The following is a 15,584-nucleotide window of genomic DNA, read 5'->3' on the forward strand; positions in this document are numbered from 1 at the left end:
GGTCACTCTGCTTAGGGCTGGTTTTAAAGCTCATGTAACCACTGTTCAAACCGTGGAGAGTTTTATTACTCTAACAATAAAATGAAAGGATGTTTTGCTGCCTCTTGCAGCAGCTGTAGTCTGAGAAAAAAATAACATAATTCACTGTTAAGGTGGAACGTTAACTTGTAATGTTACTCAATGCGTGAGTTGACGACGTGAATCAATCAACACACCTTGAATTTCACTTCAACATGTACACACTTTTTAAATATCTTATCAAGAGAGACTCGCGCTGCAGCCTGTTTTATTTTGTTTAGAAAATGTTGGCGTGCAACCTCGTTCTGTGGACGATAAATGAGGTGCAGACATCCATCGGTGTCATCGGTAATGAGGAAATACAGTGAGTGACAACAAACCCGCCCACATGAAAGAGTACTGTTTGCAGTGGAAACTTTAGGGTCTAGGTACCATGTCTGAAGGGTACTTTTGGTTCCAAAGGTACCATACTGAAATTGTTTGGTGGAAAGGGGCTTTAGATAGGAATATAGGATGGTCAATATGAGTACACCACTGGCATAGAGACAAAAGCAATTAAGTGCATTTCCCATTATGTTGAACTATTCCTTTAAGGGGAGAAATCCCAACCCAAAACCAAAAATACAGATTTTTAATTTAACTGTAATGCTAGGGCGGCACGGTGGTGTGGTGGTTAGCACTCTCGCCTCACAGCAAGAGGGTTGCCGGTTCGATCCCGGGTGTGGGAGCAATTCTCTCCAGGCGCTCCGGCTTCCTCCCACAGTCCAAAGACATGCAGATTGGGGACTAGGTTAATTGATAACTCTAAATTGTCTGTAGGCGTGAATGTGAGTGTGAATGGTTGTTTGTCTCTATGTGTCAGCCCTGTGATAGTCTGGCGACCTGTCCAGGGTGTACCCTGCCTCTTGCCCGATGTCAGCTGGGATAGGCTCCAGCCCCCCAACGACCCTCAAGAGGATGAAGCAGTTAGAAGATGAATGAATGAACTGTAATGCTATTTGTCAGTCTAGATTGTTTTGGTTTGAGCTGCCGAATGCCACAGATATCAGCCATTAATATTTACATCTCTTGCTGTCATAAGCACAAGCCTCTCGTCCATGAGAAGATGCACAAGTGCCATCTAGTTCCATTATATTCTAGAGAAGGCAATCAGCTCTATGGCCAATATCTCCAACACTCAGCAACTCACATCAAAACAATCTAGATTGATAAATAGCACTACATATAAGAGTTCTTGATTTTGTCCCTTTAAGCACAAACCCCTTTTGAAACAATCAACTGACAGCCAGACAACAGCAATCGTTTTAAGTTTCCATTTATTAAAGTTATGAACAAAGAGACAAATAAGTTATAATATTTTTATTTGTTAGAATTCTATCAGTGTTTGAACATTAATATTTAGAGAGCTAGTACAATTTTCTACTTTCATGGCTAGCCTTTGACAAACCATAGAAACAGCTGTCTCTCTCCAAGGATCGGAACATAATACTGAAGGGGAGGTGTCGATGTTGTCTCACAAGACAGTTAGCAGTGAAAGTGTGCACCTTAAGGTTTTTTTTTCTGTTATGGTATATCATTACATATAAACTCTTTAAAAATATACTTCTGTCAAATACCTTGACAACTACTATGTACACTACAAAAATAAATTTTCATATAAATAAATTATATGGCATACATTTATCTTTGTAACTGAAAACAGCATACATCCACGCCAACCGAGACCAAAATGGCAGTCTGGAAGAACCACTGATTTTTTTTTTCCTTTTAAAATCCTCTAAGAGCTATGATGAGACCTGTAGTGTAAAATGTTATATACTCTTTTTTTCCTATTTAACATTAGTAAGCACTTTATACAGATCAAACTCCATTAATGTAAAAACATTAAACTGTAATAGTGTTTTTTTTTCAATAGACATAAAAATCCCTGCATTTGTTATCCACTGGCATCACGACAATAATGAAAGAAAAGAAAAAACAACATATTTTATATTACAAAAATATAAATATCGCAATTGAACGTTGAAAACAAAAACAAACAAAAAAACATTTAAAAATGAATAAAATAGTTGCCAGCTATGATTCTCTCCACTACTGCCAATGTGACATTGGGAGAAAACAAAAAACGAAAAAACAAACAGAACAACCTATTTCATGCAAGCAGCTGACGTAACATGGTGGACAGAGGGAGGAAAACTGCAAAGACTTCTGGGAAGAACTACACGTGTTCAACAGGAAGTGTAAAAAAAACATGGAGGTGAACTGAGGTGTGGAGGGGGTGAGTGATGAGGTCAAAGGGGCCTGGGTCTGGAACTGAAAGGGGGGTTACAGGTATGCATGTTGACATAGACACACATGCAGATATAAACTGGCCATAGCTGGTGGAGAAAGGGGCTGGCAGTGTAAACTCTGACCCCTGAGGCCATTTGGCGGTTGAGGGGGGGGCGTCCAATTAGTGTCATGGCGTTACGTTGCGGATTTTTACTAGCTGAGGTCAGTGGGGACGGCTAAGGCCAAATTTGGGCCAGTTGTCTTTACTGTGAAGAGCTGAGATAGAGTGAGAAGATGGACACGGACACACACATAAATGTTTGTACACACACATACATTGAGACACACAGAGCACATTGTCACACAGGGCTTAGCCCTTAGCAGGCTGCGTGGGCTAGCTTATTGGTTGGACAGAAATAAAGAGCTACTTGAGGCGAGATATTCCTGTGAGTGAAGTTTAAATGCAGTCAAGTGCCATGTTGAATCGGGTCGTACAGTATACAGTCTGAGCTTTAGCTTATCCACTAGACACAGAGTTAGTGCCCCGTGTTGACCCTGTTCCAGAATCAGTAATGTGAATGTCCCTGTAATGGCAGAGTGAGTTTCTGAGGAGGGGTTACTGCTCGCACGTTAGCGTACAAGACAGAACCTGTTTTTGAGCCTGCTAGGGTTAAACAATACATACAGTAACCTCTTACAGTAAAATACGACCAGAGAGCAGCCTAACAGACAGTGATACAAAGCTGAGAGCAGAAACAGGTTCCAATGCAGAGGCGATAACTAAAAAGAACAAAACAAACAAAAAAAAAACAGCTTTTAAAATTTCTTCATATCTGCTCGTCTTAAATAGCACGCATAGCGTGTCAAGTTAAACAGTAATTGTTTCATAACTACCACAGGTTTGTGATAAAAAATTAATAGTTTAACATGCGTACCTTTATACAATAATAAACACACACACATAAACGCGCACACACACATATATACCATAGCCCTGTTTGATAATTCTAACAATTTCCCTCATGTTTTAAAATGAGTGTAAATGTTAGTCTGTTCTGAGGATGTATTTGATGTAGAAGCCAGAAGAAAATGGGGCTGATTCACATCATACAGCCCTACACACAACAACTACCCACACACATAGACACACGCGCGCGCCCACACACACATATACATGGACAGATCACTTCTTTTGTTTAAAGAGACATTTGCATAGAGTTATAAATGTATATTATTTAAAAAAATATTTCTGAGCAGCAACAGTGAATGCTGACAGGTATTTTTTGTCTAGATGAAGCTTCCTAATGGCACAGATCCACAGATGAGTGAACAGTAATCAGAGATCTATCTCTATCTCTCATACACACATGCACACATTTACACATTTACACAAACACACACTCACACCATATAAAATGGCAGCCCCAGTCTGTTAACATGAGGAGTTGTACAGCTCCTAACATTATAGCTACTTTTTGTTCATATTTACATATGTATACATCTTTTAAATATAGATAGAAATATCTAAGACAATAGTCCACTGGGTTACAGTAAGAATGAGCACCATGACGGCAACACTGGCGAGTTTCTCGCTGCTTAGGGCCGGGGGCAAGCCGGGCTGGGCTATGCTGGGCTGGACTGGGCCAGACCAGGTCAGCTGCTTAGTAATACAGAGGAGTCCATCTTTGGCCGTTGTACTTCCGTTCTCCACAACTGGAAACAAAAAGGAGATATTGTCAGTGCTTTAAGATGAAACAGACTTTTCTAAGAGGGCAATTAAACTACATATGGATGTACTGACGTACTCAAAGGCTCACCTCAGCTTGCTCGTCTGCCACTGTTGCTCTCAGCTGCCTCAAACTCCAAATCTTGGAGCTCCATGGCCTCCACGTTGACTCCTCTGGCCCCTGTGTGGGTGTCCAGCGGCACATGTGGGTCCTGGAAGGCAGGCTCCTGCCCCTCCGGCCCTGATGGGCAGTAACTGTCCGCTGCAGTGTATCCTGGATAAGAGGAAGCGGGGGGGCCCTGGTTGGACAAGGGGGCCGGGTGGACGGCAACAGTGACGGAGGCTGAAGCTGTTACCGTAGTGATGGGTTGGCAATATGGGGTGGGGTTGTGGTGGTGGTGCGGGAGGTGGTGATTAGGCTGTGGGTTGTGGGAAGAGCGGGCTCTGTGGCCTGCTGAGTGTTCTCTATGGCCATGTGAGCCATAATGGCCCCCAGCCTCAGTAGCAGTTTCAAAAGCGTCCATGCGCGGGCGGGCTGGGGGCGGTGCCTGCCGGTGCAGCTGGCTCTTGGGGTCCCTGCTGCTGTTACGCTGAGTAGCCCCGGGCTGAGGCCCAGCATCACAACCCTGAGAGGACTGTAGAACAAGAAAATAACGTTTTTATTTCTATAATGTGACAAAGCAATTACAGAATCATACATGCCACACATCAGAGGACGTTTTCTTACCGAAGACACAGTATATGCAGGAGGTTCGGGCTGCCTGGCTGAGCGCCTGTGCCCTGACCCTGCTCTCCTTTCCTCCTCTGTCCTGGCTGCTCTGCCCCTGCTGGTCTGGAGGTGGTATTGCTGCTCCTCTGCACGAGTTTGTCCCCTGTGTGAGGGCAGGTTGTAGTTCTGCAGCTCCTGGCTGATACCAGACACTGTGGTGTTGGAGCTGTACTCTGAGTCAGATGAGTCTGAAGCTGCACCAGAGGTGGTGGTGGCTGCGGTGGTGTGGTGAGGACGGACTGAGAAGTGGACCACGTGAGGAGGGGCCTCTGGGGACGGCGTGGGTAACCGGCTACGACCATCGACTGGAGACACCTGAGTGGTGAGAAGAGAGGTGAAGAGGCAGCAGTGAGTATTCCACTCTTTAAATGAAAACACTGCCACCTTTTTGAGTCAACTTAAGCCCCTTTCACACATGTGCTGCAAACCTGAAATTATTAAAAACATCTGTGTATGAGAATGCAAATGTCTGAATCAGCTGGATCAGACATTAAACAGACTTTATCCCGCCAGCTCCCAACTACAACGTCTGTAATGTCCAATTGAGCCCATGTGTGAATAGAGCAGGTCATTGTCCGGAGAATTCATAGTGAGCCAGTGGGTGTGTTGATGACATTTCTATAATGTGGCTCACGTGAAACTGTAAGAAAGCAAAAATTCGAGGGTGAAGAGGAAGGGACATTTACATGAAGATGCCGACAAAAATGGCTAACTTGAGAGACAACGAGATTCAGGAACTTCTGTTGCTAAGGGCTGAAGCCAAAATTGTCAGACAAATTCAAATAACGGCAGGAGACTCCGTTGTGTTTGACTAAATTACGAAACCAGCTACGTGACTGCGTTGTTATCTGCATCATGTCTTGCAATCTGCACGGTCTACACAGGCGCCACCCCTCGCGTAAACCAAACGGAGTATTCCCCTTAGGCGAGAAGACAATCTCCTGTTGGTGCTGCATGTGTGAAAGGTAAACTCTGGACAATTTCCAGACCTGATTCTTCGGACATTGTCTGGAATTGATATGAGAAAAACACTTTGGATTAAAAGTCCTTGCAGGTGTGTTCTTTGAGATCTTACCTCTGGATAAGGCCCAAAGTATGAGAGTAATACTGGAAGAAGGACCAGTCCATTCAGAACTCCAAGAACTGTAAGGATGGCCAACACTGCGAAGAAATACCTGCAACACACCAAAAGGCACACAGAAAAGTAGTTGAACATAGGGAACAACTTAAATTTCAGGAGCAGTTTAACTAAACGCAACACGTACGAATGAAACGCACTGCATGCAAAGTGTAATTTTTTCCTCTCGCTTCCTAACAAAATTAAAACATTTACTAAAAATACAGGATACTTCAAAATTGGGACATTTCATGTCAGGAAAAAAAAACATAGCTGAGTTGCCCAGGCCAACACAGACAGACAAGAAGAGAAACTAAGCAGCCAACTAAGCCAAGAAACAAAGAAAATACCTGTGCAAACCACAGAGGTTTGGACGTGGGGAGACATGTGCAAGATCAACCATTACACACGCCCGAAATAATACTTCCACAAAGACACCCGGCCACTCCCCAAACACAAACACACATATATAAACCCCCCACAGACAGGCAGGCATGCACCGCGGTTTTGAGGAGCAACACAGAAATGTACCTTGTGTGTTTCTAAGTCCTGCCAAACAGGGTTAGTCTTAAGGACGCCGCAGAGAGAAAAGAAAGGGGAAGCATAATTAGCCAGAGCTGGTTAATTCAAAGGCACGGGAGGAAAGAAAAAAAAAGGGGGGGGGGTATTGGGGGCGAGGGTACTCTCTTTTGGGTGTGTGGTGTATAAGCAAACATGGAGAAAACAAAGCAGTAAGGAATGTGAACGGAGGGGGGGTAAGGGGTAAGGGAGGGTAAAAAAGGGGGGAGAGGCGAGTGAGGGGAACGTTGAGGGGGGGCACAAGAGGACAGGGGCCTCTCTCTCCTCTTCGGCTCTAAAAAAAAAAAGAGAGAGGGAGAAGCAAACAAATGAAGTGAAGGGTATAGAATTTAAACAATTTAGTCTAGGAAGAAGAGAAGGGGACCCTCAGAGCGCCACCCCTCCCTGGTCTCGCTCTCCCTCTCTTTCATTTCTTTCTCTCTTTTCCCTGCCTCGCTTCTCTCTCCCTTCTTTCCAGCTAAGCCCCTGTGAAATTCCCGGCCACTCCACAATCCCCTCCGTCTAATTAAATCTCCAATGTATCAGGTAAGACCCCCAATCTCCACTCTAAATCCCTCCCCTCTTCTCGCTCTCGCTCCAATCCAGCTCCCTTCATTAGGGAAGGCTTTCCTCCTCACTTGGTTCTCCGCTGAAAGCTCTCAGGTTATCAGGGACACACTGATGAACCATGAACCCCTTCGCCTGACTCTTGACTGCGCTGTTTGTGTGTGAGTGAGGAGGGGGGGGTGGCGATTATGGTTTAAGTGGGCTGACCGAGGTGTAGATGCGCTGGTATGCTCTGCAGCTGGGTCTCAAACTAGACGCACATTCATAACTATTCACTGTGTGTGTGTGTGTGTGTGTGTTTATATCAAGTGTGTGTGCGCAGGAAGGCAGGCATTGTACGGAGGAACCACAAGTGAGGAGAGCTGCTTCTTGTCTACCCAGCATGGGTGGCCTCACCTTCACAATACTGGCACACGGACTGTGAAACAGGATGGAAACTTACTAAATGTGGAAAATGCCTTCATGATAATTTGCGGGTATGGACACACACTCGTGCTGCTCCACGCTAAACTAGGCCATGTGAGTTATATTTCAAAACATAATAAATTCAGTTAATAGAAAATAAATGCATCATTATGTAAAAGTGATAAGATCTAGCCTTGTGGTGTTTTATATGAGCCTTGATATACTGTGTGTTGCCTCCCATTCTCACATGCAATGTCATACCACAGGCATCTAGATCGGTCTCTCAGTTTCTCACTTCAGTTTACTCTCAGGGGGTAACAGAGAAACGGAGTCAAAAAATCAGAGCAGAGTGGGATCTAGCCTGCAGACAGATGAAGTAACTTGGTGAAACACTTCCCATGTGGAGCCCGCAACAACGGGACCAGCTCATGAATTTCAGGATACTTAGAAAAAATACATTCTCTGAATCAGGGCTGTGCACAAGAATGAACCATGTGTAGTTGTATTCCACTTAAAAATAACTCATATGTGCCTGTGCTTTTGCATCTTTCAGGTAAATGCGGAAGGACAACATCTATTATGGCTGTTATTGACTACAGTATGTAGTCTGTCTGTATGCTGGCCTGAATTGTCCATCCATAGACTTAATCACTGGCATGTTCTCATTTATAAAGCAATACTACACTTGCTTCCTGATCTATCTAACTTTATCCATCTGAAAAATGCTGACAGCTAACATATATGCTATGTGACACATTTACAAGACTTACTGTTCCAAAGTTCATCTTGAAATTGGAAAAATGGGTTTTTAGGTATGCTGCCCCTGCAGCTGGGAATCTAATGCAGACTGATATGGGTCTTGAGAAGCTGGTCTCTCCCCTAAGTGTTTCTGAAACTAGTCTGAAGGAGTAAAAGGAAGGCGTGAATATCTGCTTCTATTTGATCCAGAACATGTTGACCTGATTTCTTGCTATGCTGTGACTTCTGATTGTTTTTTTTCCCATTTGTAACTTTCACAGGTTATTTGTCTGCAACTTTGTTTAATGTGCTGTTGCCTGTCTTGGCCACAAAGCTCTTGTAAAGGAGATTTTTAAAGAACTCAAAGAATTATTGGCGATGGAGGCCGACTGTTGTGTTGCCTCATGTCGCTTGTGTCTTGGCCAAGAAGTTGCACTTGAACACAACACAAAGACTACAGCCAACTAGTAAGTACGTTGTGCCATACCATACCAGCAGGTAGTGGTAGTCTGTATTTCCCATTCAAAAAGGGACACTGAAGGACCGTCAGGACGGATTCCAGATGCCAGTTAGCCAGTTTGCACGACAAGGACCAACTAGTGCCAACAGTGTCGGATACACTGCAAAAACCCAGCACTGACCAATGGCGACTGTCTGCTTGGTGTGTCAGGGCCCTTAAAAACAAATTCTATCAAGTACTTTTTTTTTCAATGCGTATGTTTTCATGCTAAATTGAAGGATCTGAGACGATTTGTTTTGTTTACTTGTTAAGGAAGATTAGATTTCACCTGTAGAGTTTATTTTCCTGCATCATCTCATCCCAACCAAACTTACTGGCATTTACAGAAAATCCTCCAATGCCAGGGAACTTGTGCCCAAAGTTCATATTCAACCTTTGAGAAAATGCCAAATTCAACTAGTGTCCTTGGAAGTAAATGGGCACTGAAGGTAATCACGTCTGATTTGACCTTTGACTTTGTTTCTGGTAAAGCTCTACCCTGCACGCATCATATACACGCTACACAGTATTTAAAGCCCACCCACCAATCCTTCATACTTTATTAGATTAAATCAGAACTGTTTCTATAAGTGGAACTGAAATAACTGTGTCATCACTAGGGTTAGCTTGTCCATACGCACCAGGAGGGGTAAATGCCACGTTACCTTTGGATACACATATATGCACACACATCTGCACATGCACGCGTGCAGCCCACATACCAGGCTGAGTGCCCTGCCGGGCTGTTTAGAGTGAAAACATTCACAGGGCTGACGGGGAAAGCCAGGGAAACATTTCTTTCGGCGCAAGCAGAAAAATACGAGCTGGGCCTGTTGTTATTGCACCGTCTTGGGGCGCTGCTTTGTTTGCTCAGACAACAGCAGAACCTTTAAATGGAGGCCCGGGACTGAGCCAGAAACCAGAGCACACCACTGGAGGTGAGGAGAGAAGGTCTATAGGCCTCCCTGTGTTTGTGTGCGTACGTGTGTCTGTTTGTGTGTGTCTCTCTGAGTGTGTATCTGTGTGTGCAGGCACGCCATCATTGACCCCCATGATTACAAGGTCAGGGAGCAGGTTGGGGTGTGTGTGTATGAGTGGGACTATGTGTGATTGTGTGGGTGTGCACGCACGAGCGCAGGCCTATGCACATGACAGAGTTTGCGTGCTTGCAGATCACATGGACTGCAGTGCTCCCTTTTCTTAAAGGAGCAGGTCAACCAAATCATACGGCTACCTCAGCTACTTTAAATTATTCAGTGAGCTCACTGGAAACTTCTCATAATACTCCAGGCTCGAGAATGTACAGAATAATTAATTTTCCTCCCTTGTATGGCAGCTGGTCGCCACCTTTCTGTCTGATACTCACAAGAGCGTGCACACACAAAAGGAGCCACCGACGCAGAGCCCCCACAGTGTGTCGGTTTTAATTTCCACTTCTCCTGTCTTTCTACAACTGCCCTCTTGCCCCCCCACTCTGTAACTCCTTCCCATGCTTATAAATGTCTAGCGAGGGCAGTTAAACTAGCTGAAGGAGATTACAAAAGCCAGAGGGCTTTCCTGCTCCCTCTCCCCCTCCACTCTCTTTGACTTTGTTTCCCTCTGCTTCTCCATCTACTCACTCCCAGCTCCCCCTCCTCCTCCTCCTACTTCTCCTGACCTTCAACTCTCCATCCTTCCCCTGGTTTCCCCTAAAATGTCAGGCATGAGAGACACTAAGGGAAAGGAGAGGAGGATGAAAGACAACACTCAAGGGGAGCAGCGGGTGGAGAAAGATAAAGGCCTTGTTTATGAGGATTCTTCGAGAGCAAGCCCCCCGAAACTACAAAAAAACAGGTATGTCACTGGTAGCTGGGAACAGGATGAGGTTTACAGAAAGGGAATATATGAAAAGGAGATGCGGGTGGAAGACGAGAACGAGATTGAGGGAGGGAACGGAGGAAGAAAGCGAGGAGCCTTCATGCATGATTGGTGGCTCAGGTAGATTCCTGTGTGACATACAGGTTGAGGCACGGTCTCAACGGTCTACTGACGCCACACAGACCCCATACGATAACCTTTGTACTTGCATATACATCTGGCTAAATAAAAGTAGCATTTTCTCATAAGGTTTGATTTTTGCACTCACCTGACGATAAAGTCAAACTCAGAGCCAGCGAGCATTAGGACTCCTAATAAGGTGGAAAAGGCTCCGTCAAGCACCGGAGCGAACATGTGCTCCAGTGCCAGCACTGCCCGCTTGTGACGATCCCCTATGGCTGTCAGGAACGCCTACAACACACACACAAACACATGATTTATGTCTCGTTCTGGAGGGGATTGTGGATTCCAAAACCATGTTGTTAGTGACGAAATGAGGATTTAAATCATTGAAAAATTCATTATGTGTATGCCTACCAGAGCCACGTGGACGGTAAACTCCACTCCAATGCCCACAGAGGCAATGAGAATGACCACAGGGACAGCACTCAGCTTAATTCCCATCAGCCCCATGAAGCCAAACAGCTCCACAGTCATGAGGGAAAGCACCAACACCTGAGGGGGAAAGGATGAGCCACTGTTAGCAAGGAAGGTGGTTGATAAATCTACCTGACAAGTGATTTTATAGGTGTAGATTTTGAGGAGATGAAGGTGCTTCATCCCTCTCAAATTCAGAACATGAGCATTTGTCACAATTTGTAAATAAAAACTTTGACTTTGACAAAATTAAAGACATTTACACAACAAACGGATGCGGAAAAGGCACAAATAACTGCATAAAAAAAAAATCACCAGAATGCAGGAAATTTCATGTGTCCCCCTCCAATAATGAAACTTAGCTGATACCCTTGAGTGATTTTATGTGCATTTAAAAACAGGACAGGACAAAAAAAGGGTTAAATTCAGGCTGAATGGGCCACATCATGAAGGACTCAAAATGTAAGAAAATTACATTTGTGTAATGAAGTGTCTCATAGCTGCAGTTTGTTTCATTTATTATGGAAAATTAGCCATATTTCTTCCAAGATGTTAATCTGTATAATCCAAACTTTGCAAGCACTTTATGTTCCTGAACATCTCCGTCTTATTTTTGGAGGAATTTCAAATGTTTTTTTGCAGGTTTTTCAGGTCCCAAATGTATTTTCTATTCTTCTGTGTGAGCCCAAAAGACTATAAAAATATTGTCAATCCAAGTGGTAAGAAAAGGCCAATCAATCTATTATCACAATGTGCATTTTCCAGGTGACAATGCTAAACAACATATGTAGGCATAGTGCATCAAATAACCATAAATGGAAACAATCGTCTACTTAATGTTCTTAATGTACAAACCATTATTCGGTGCACATGCAGTGTGAATTTACAGCTGACCTCAACTTTGAATGTACACAAGACAGACAGAGGGCAACCATACATGAGGATGATATGTGTGAATATCTCACAGAGGTGTTAAGCAGTATCCATACATGTGGCTGAAATATATGTGTGTTGGTGTATGTGCGGAGGCTCCAGTGCAAAGCGGGACAGGAGCTGGGAGTAAATGCCATTATCAGCTGACAGGCGTCAGGTTACATGGGGCCCTATTCCTTTGAAGAGGGTTGAGGTGGGCAGGGGAGGGAGCCGTGTGTATGTGTGCCTATACAGTGAGCGAGCACAGAGTATGTGCATGTGGGTATCTGCGTGTGTTGTATGTGTGTGTCTGGCTGTGTTTTCACTCAGATGGTCTGATATACTGAGAGAACACTTGGTCCTGATCACATTTGGAGATGTTCAGGGAATTAAACTCGCAACTAGTCTCAACTATTTTAGTCTTTTTAAGATCTTAGTAGATTTCTAAACGTCATGTGACAGACAACTTAGGCAACATTTTCATGTATTTTTTTTTAAGTCACGGCTTTCCCACAGATAAAGCGTCAAATGAAAGCATGGACAGGAAGCAAACCCAGATCACAGGAGAGATGCGGCCGAGACCTATTCCGATGCCAAGTGTGAACACCAATCAATATCAAGTGGATTAGAAACATCTGTATAAATCAAAACACAAGACACGGGATTTAAAACAAGCCTGTCCATGTGGTTAAGATGGATTTCGGGGCAAATAGCTAAGAGGGTTTGAAAGGGCTTAAAGTTGAGGGTTTGACGTTGTAGGGCTGGCGGTGGTCTGGTCCTGGACAAAGCGAATGGTTAAACTTGACGCCTCTCCATAACTCGTCTTTTGATCTTGCTAGTAAAGCCTGAAGGATGAACATGAGGTCCCCTCCTCCCTTGTTTAAGGGCACGGGTGGCCTGGCCACTGCCTGTCGTAAAATACAACCCACCAGAGAGAAAAACCAGAGCGCTCTGTGTATGTGTTTCTGTGTGAGTTATGTACCTGCGTGTTTACACGTCCGTACTGTATGTGTGCAAGTATATACATGTTTCAAAGTGTGCGTCTGTGTATGTGAATGCGTGTTTGCGTGTATCCCTGGATACTCCTCCAGTAAGAGGAGGGGGCGTGTAGGAGTGCGGAGGATGGAAATAAAATCTAACTTTTTATAGGTTTAGAGTGGGAGCGGGTTGTCTGAGCAACTTTGTGTCCTCTCCTCATTTATTTCAGCGTTGGTGTCTGGGAGTGTTGGACTAGACTAAACAGACGGGCCCTAACAAAACAGCACAAGATAAACACCGGTGACTGGGGCTACAATAACACACAGCAGCCCCGTCTCCTTTTTGACTGTGTCCTCTCTGAGATGCCTTCTGGACCACACATAAAAACCAGGAAATAAAGGGTGGAGAACAGGAAAAGGGATTTTTTAATAATTGAAAGATGGGGGTTTCTGGCTCTCTATGTTAAGACATGGGCCTGTGTGAAACATATCTAAACCAGCAGGGCTACAACTAATGATTATTTTCATTGGCGGTAAATCTGTTGATTTTGAGAAGGTTAAGGATGGTGGATTTTTTGTGTCATTATTATTATTACAATTACTTAGGTGCTTAAATGTTTGTTAATATACATATTTTGTGCCTGAGGGCTCCCTTGAAAACAAGATGGTGCATTTTAAGATATTTAGTGCCTGTATGTTTTCTCCAACACTCACTATGATGCCGGCGGTCCATGGGTTGAGCAGGAAGAGGGCGCAGACCAGAAAGGTGCAGGCGAGCACGACGCTGATGGACAGCAGAAGCCAGTGGCGAAGACTGACATACTGTTCCCAGAACAGGAAAGGGTAGCCGTTGGGGTAGGAGGGGAGGCCTTGTCGGCTGTAGTTGCTGCAGATAGCCCGCACGCTCTCGATGGCTTCCACAAACTGTGGTGTCTCCCGGAGCCCGTTGAGGTAGAAGGGGAACTGTGCGTATTCGATGGGCTCAGCAGCCGGGACTGGATGGAGAGACAACGAGAAGAAGGTCAATTTGTTGTAAGCAAAACAAGGCAGAACTTTATACAAATGTAGCTGTAATGATTTACATTAGACCCCCATGCAGCAGTTGATGATGATTTTGCACTTTGGCGCAGTGGAAGCAGAGGCCACACAGCCATGCAGTTTGATGAAATTTCAATTCAGGGAAAAAGATTACTGAGGAACATTAAGGAAGCGATCAGATACATCAACACTGGCAATGATGACATCTGCAGATGATATTTGTCTATTCTGATTAGCTAGCATTAGGTTCTGATCATTTAGTGTATCTGCAGAAATAATTTTAGACTCTTCAGCCAAACCACCAATATCAAGGCTTTCCCTCCCTAATCCAACCTTGTTCCAAGAGCAGCTACATCTGTGGGGCAAGTGTGTGTGTGTGTGTGTGTGTGTGTGTGTGTGTGTGTGGTGGGGGTGGGCGGAGCAGCATGAAACAGAGCTCCATTGACTCAAGCCCAGCCAGTCTGTGGCCCAGCCTGGCTAATGAGGGCCTATCAGTTCCAGACACAGCAGAGTGTCAGGGCTAACGTTGATTCACGGTAATTACAATGTCAGAATCACTGCCATTACCACACCCTAAACTTAGCACTGCCACATAAAGCATAATATAAATGCATAAACACGCATACCTGTCTGTCACTCCGCTATGAAGTCATATTTGCTGCTGTCAAAACAGTGTGTTCATTCGGATTTTTGCGTGCAGTGTAATTAAGACCACATTGTAGCACGCAGCATATCGAAGGATTTACTCTGGACATCTAACTATCTCCCTTTTCTTATGAAAACACATGTTTTTGGACTGTCTGGCATTGGCGTGAGTGTGTATTTTCCACAGCGCCTGCAGGGTCAGATAGGAGCACTTGCTAACATGGTTTGGCCCGTTATAATCTCAACTATAAATTTCCATCAGGACACCAGTTGGCTTTTGGCCAACACAGATCTGCTCCGGGGGGCTCCCGCACAGCCAAGCACTTCACGCTGCTTATCCAATCATATTCCCCCCCACCCGTAAAGGACTTCCTGCTTGTTATCCAATTGTGCTTCCCACCCAAACCTAGTCTCTCCTTGTTATCCAATCATTTTCCTCCCCCGTGGAGCACTTCCTGACTTGTACCAAATCACAGGCTGGAATCAAACAACAACATGACTGTACTTTTTTATGTGAGTTACAGTCTGTGTGTGTGGTAGGGAAATGAGAACAGGGTGTGTGTAGTGTTTGGGGTCACTGAGTTTTAATAATGTGTGTGTGTGTGTGTGTGTGTGTGTCTGTGTGTGTGTCTGTGTGTGTAATGGTAGGGCCCCATGGTAGCCAGGATTATAGCATTCACCACAGGCACCATTAGAAGAACCACAGTGAGCCATGTCTTGGTCCTCAGCCTTGCAACCTGAGCTCACACATACACAAACGCACACACACCGCAGTGGTACAGTAAAGTCTACTACCTCACTTAAAGCTAAGAGGCAGACAAGGAGCAATAACTCAAACCACAAGAGGTAAACACTGCTCACATGTAGCAACCGCCTTATGGAACCTAAAG

General features: G+C 44.6%; 1 protein-coding gene across 2 annotated transcripts in view; it reads right to left on the bottom strand.

Moving 5' to 3' along the window:
* Positions 1 to 1,319: 1,319 nt before the first annotated feature.
* Positions 1,320 to 15,584, bottom strand: part of ptch1 (patched 1) — a 60,330-nt gene continuing 46,065 nt past the window's right edge. For both annotated transcript variants that reach the window (XM_049579145.1, XM_049579144.1), the window contains exons 18-24: positions 13,726 to 14,006; positions 11,063 to 11,200; positions 10,794 to 10,936; positions 5,860 to 5,959; positions 4,743 to 5,099; positions 4,107 to 4,650; positions 1,320 to 4,002 (exon numbers count right to left, since the gene is read on the bottom strand). In XM_049579145.1, coding sequence (XP_049435102.1) covers positions 4,108 to 4,650; positions 4,743 to 5,099; positions 5,860 to 5,959; positions 10,794 to 10,936; positions 11,063 to 11,200; positions 13,726 to 14,006 — 1,562 coding nt within the window. In that variant the 3' untranslated portion in view covers positions 1,320 to 4,002; position 4,107. The remainder of the gene's footprint in view (positions 4,003 to 4,106; positions 4,651 to 4,742; positions 5,100 to 5,859; positions 5,960 to 10,793; positions 10,937 to 11,062; positions 11,201 to 13,725; positions 14,007 to 15,584) is intronic.

The sequence above is a fragment of the Epinephelus fuscoguttatus genome, linkage group LG6 (assembly GCF_011397635.1).
Source record: "Epinephelus fuscoguttatus linkage group LG6, E.fuscoguttatus.final_Chr_v1".
NCBI classification, from domain to species: domain Eukaryota; kingdom Metazoa; phylum Chordata; class Actinopteri; order Perciformes; family Serranidae; genus Epinephelus; species Epinephelus fuscoguttatus.